General features: G+C 41.0%; 1 protein-coding gene across 3 annotated transcripts in view; it reads left to right on the top strand.

Annotated features, from left to right (window-relative positions):
• Positions 1 to 2,500, top strand: part of LOC138039105 (HMG domain-containing protein 3-like) — a 7,520-nt gene that overhangs the window by 3,690 nt on the left and 1,330 nt on the right. For all 3 annotated transcript variants that reach the window (XR_011130368.1, XM_068885287.1, XM_068885295.1), the window contains exon 4: positions 1,109 to 2,164. Coding sequence is in view for 2 of the 3 variants with exons in the window: in XM_068885287.1 (XP_068741388.1) it covers positions 1,822 to 2,164 (343 nt within the window). In the remaining variant the exon portion in view is untranslated. The remainder of the gene's footprint in view (positions 1 to 1,108; positions 2,165 to 2,500) is intronic.

Here is a 2,500-nt window from a genome sequence, read left to right as displayed (position 1 = left end):
TAGCAGCTGAAGTTCTTTTTAATGAAGTTCCTCCACTACATCAAGGCGTTCATCTCTGATAAAGTTCAGAATTTCACACTTGTGATCCATAATGGCGTCTCAAAATGTTTCGCGCTCAAATAAAACCGCTGTACAATGTGACTGCAGAAACTCATTAATGTTAGAGGGGGGTGTTTGAATTGACATTGGAGATTGCAGAAGCACATGGAAAGAGGTTTTCATGGACATTTTTAACATGGCAAGCAATGTTCCAAAGGCTCGCACTTTAAAGAAGTGGTGTGCTGAATTCAAATGGCTTGAAATTCGCGACAATCGTATGTACTGTCAAATATGTACAAAGTGGCAGAAGAGACTTGCTTCTTGTAGAAACTACAGCGATGCATTTATTACGAAAGGTAGCAACAACTGGCAAAGAAGTGCCGTCAACGAACATAACATCAGTGCAATGCATTTAGTAATTGAAATCTGTTTGTGTTCTCCGTTTTCTAATGCAACATTAGAGCGTTTTTTCAGTCACATGGGTGTAGTGAAAACTGACTGGCGGAACAGGCTGAATGAACAGTCACTTGAAGACAACCTAAGAATTCATGTTGCTGGTCCTGATCTGACCAAATTCTCAGAAACATATGTGGCAAAAGCAGTAGCAGCTTGGTACAATGACAAACCAAGACGGATGCACCAAAAAAAGAGAAAGAAGTACAAACAAAAAGCGGCTGCTTCCAAGAAATCAAATGGCATGCTGATCTTGGCTTGGACCTTCTTGATGTCTGTCAGTGTGACAAAACTGGTGGTGAAGCTTCTAGCAGTGAATCAGGATCCTCCTCAGACACTGATTAACCATTGACTCAAGCGTCAGTGTACTTTTGTAATTGTGATTGTCAATCAATTCTTCATCAAGTGTTACTAAGTTTAGTTCTTAGTTCAAGTTGAACAGTTCACGTTGTGAGTTGCCTTTCGACAACTCAAATAAAGTAGACACTAACGTCACAACAGAAAATTGTACCTTTATTGGGATTTCCAAAATGTTGGGGGGGGGGGGGGGGTAATGATTTGAACCTTCACAAAAAATCACCTATCAATCTGTTTTTCCTTATTTCCAACTCTGCAGTGTGGTTTCTTGTTGGGTGGGTCTTTTGTTCAAAAGCACCCTAAGAGAACCAAGTTGGACTCTCCATCCTGCTCGTCAGTTGTTCTGGGGACGTGGAATGTGTATTCTTGTAAAACCAGCAACCGTGATGACCGCTGTTTGGTTATTAAGGATCGCAGACAAGGTAACACAAGTGTTGTTTGTGAACACCACAACTGCAAAGAAGCCCGTGCAGTTATGCTGAACAGTGGCAGATCCAGTGACTTCACTTGCCAACACATACAGAGCACTCTTTCAGCTACTCCCCCAACAAGTTCTTACTACAATATTCCCAACTTGCAGGAATATCAGTGTGGTGACTCTGTTAAAACTGAGTTGATGAGCTTGGAGAAATTTTCTGGTGATCTGCCATTAGCTGTGGAAGTTTCACCCACAGTGTTTTGTGTATTTGGCCCAGTGACGTCAAATACTCCAGCTGGATACTGTCATGTCCAGGTGAAAAGGGATACAATCAGATGTTGTTCTAAGGATTGCAAAACAATTATTGCAAAAGCAAAACAGCACAAGGCAAAAAATATATGCATACATGTGCATATCCTAATTAGCTTAGGTGTTATGCTAAGTATAACAAGGAAGCATCGGCATTAGCACATGTTGCATGTGAGCCAACAAATGCTGGGGCTCCAACATCAACTGCAGGTAGTTCTCTTCTTGAAGCACCGCCAACTGCAATAATGCCACCAGAAACCGGAACAGCCGAGCCTTTAGATTCTATAAGCCGCACATCTACAATTCAACTCAACATGAGGAGGTCATTACCACTGGCTATCCCAATAGCTGTTTTAAAGCAGGCTCATTCTTTTGATGTCAGTGGTTGGCCTCCTTCCCTAGCACCATCATCCACCACTTGCGGCTTGTGTTACAGCCCACTGTCAAAAGAACGGTGTCATCCAGGTCAACGAGGAGAGTCCTTGCTGATTACCAACGTGAATCCTTTCAAGCCTATCACATTGCTTGTGAAATTCTGTGAAAATCCAAGTTGCCAAGCCATGCACCAAGTGTTTCCATATAATTTAGGCAAGTTAATTGTAATATTAATGTTGTGTATCAGAAGTGTGTAAGGAATGCATTCAGGTCCACTATTCATGTAATTCCTGGAGAAATAATGGAACTTCAAAATTGATTTCTATTACCTTCTACAGTGTAGGTCACTCCTTAAATATAAAATTTGTGTTTGAAGGCCCAACAATGTCACCTGTTGCTACTTGCACGATACTTTTGATTTGTATCAACTGAGTTGACAATCTCCAAATACAGCGTATTTGCGATGAACACTTACATTTGGATGTACTGTAACTTTTAAGTCTTTTTGAAATATTTGTGTTACAGGCCAAGTAATCACTGAAATATGTC

The sequence above is a fragment of the Montipora capricornis genome, chromosome 1 (assembly GCF_036669925.1).
Source record: "Montipora capricornis isolate CH-2021 chromosome 1, ASM3666992v2, whole genome shotgun sequence".
In the NCBI taxonomy this organism is placed as follows: domain Eukaryota; kingdom Metazoa; phylum Cnidaria; class Anthozoa; order Scleractinia; family Acroporidae; genus Montipora; species Montipora capricornis.
The sequence above is the reverse complement of the archived record's forward strand: the minus strand, read 5'-3'. Positions and strand labels throughout refer to the sequence as shown.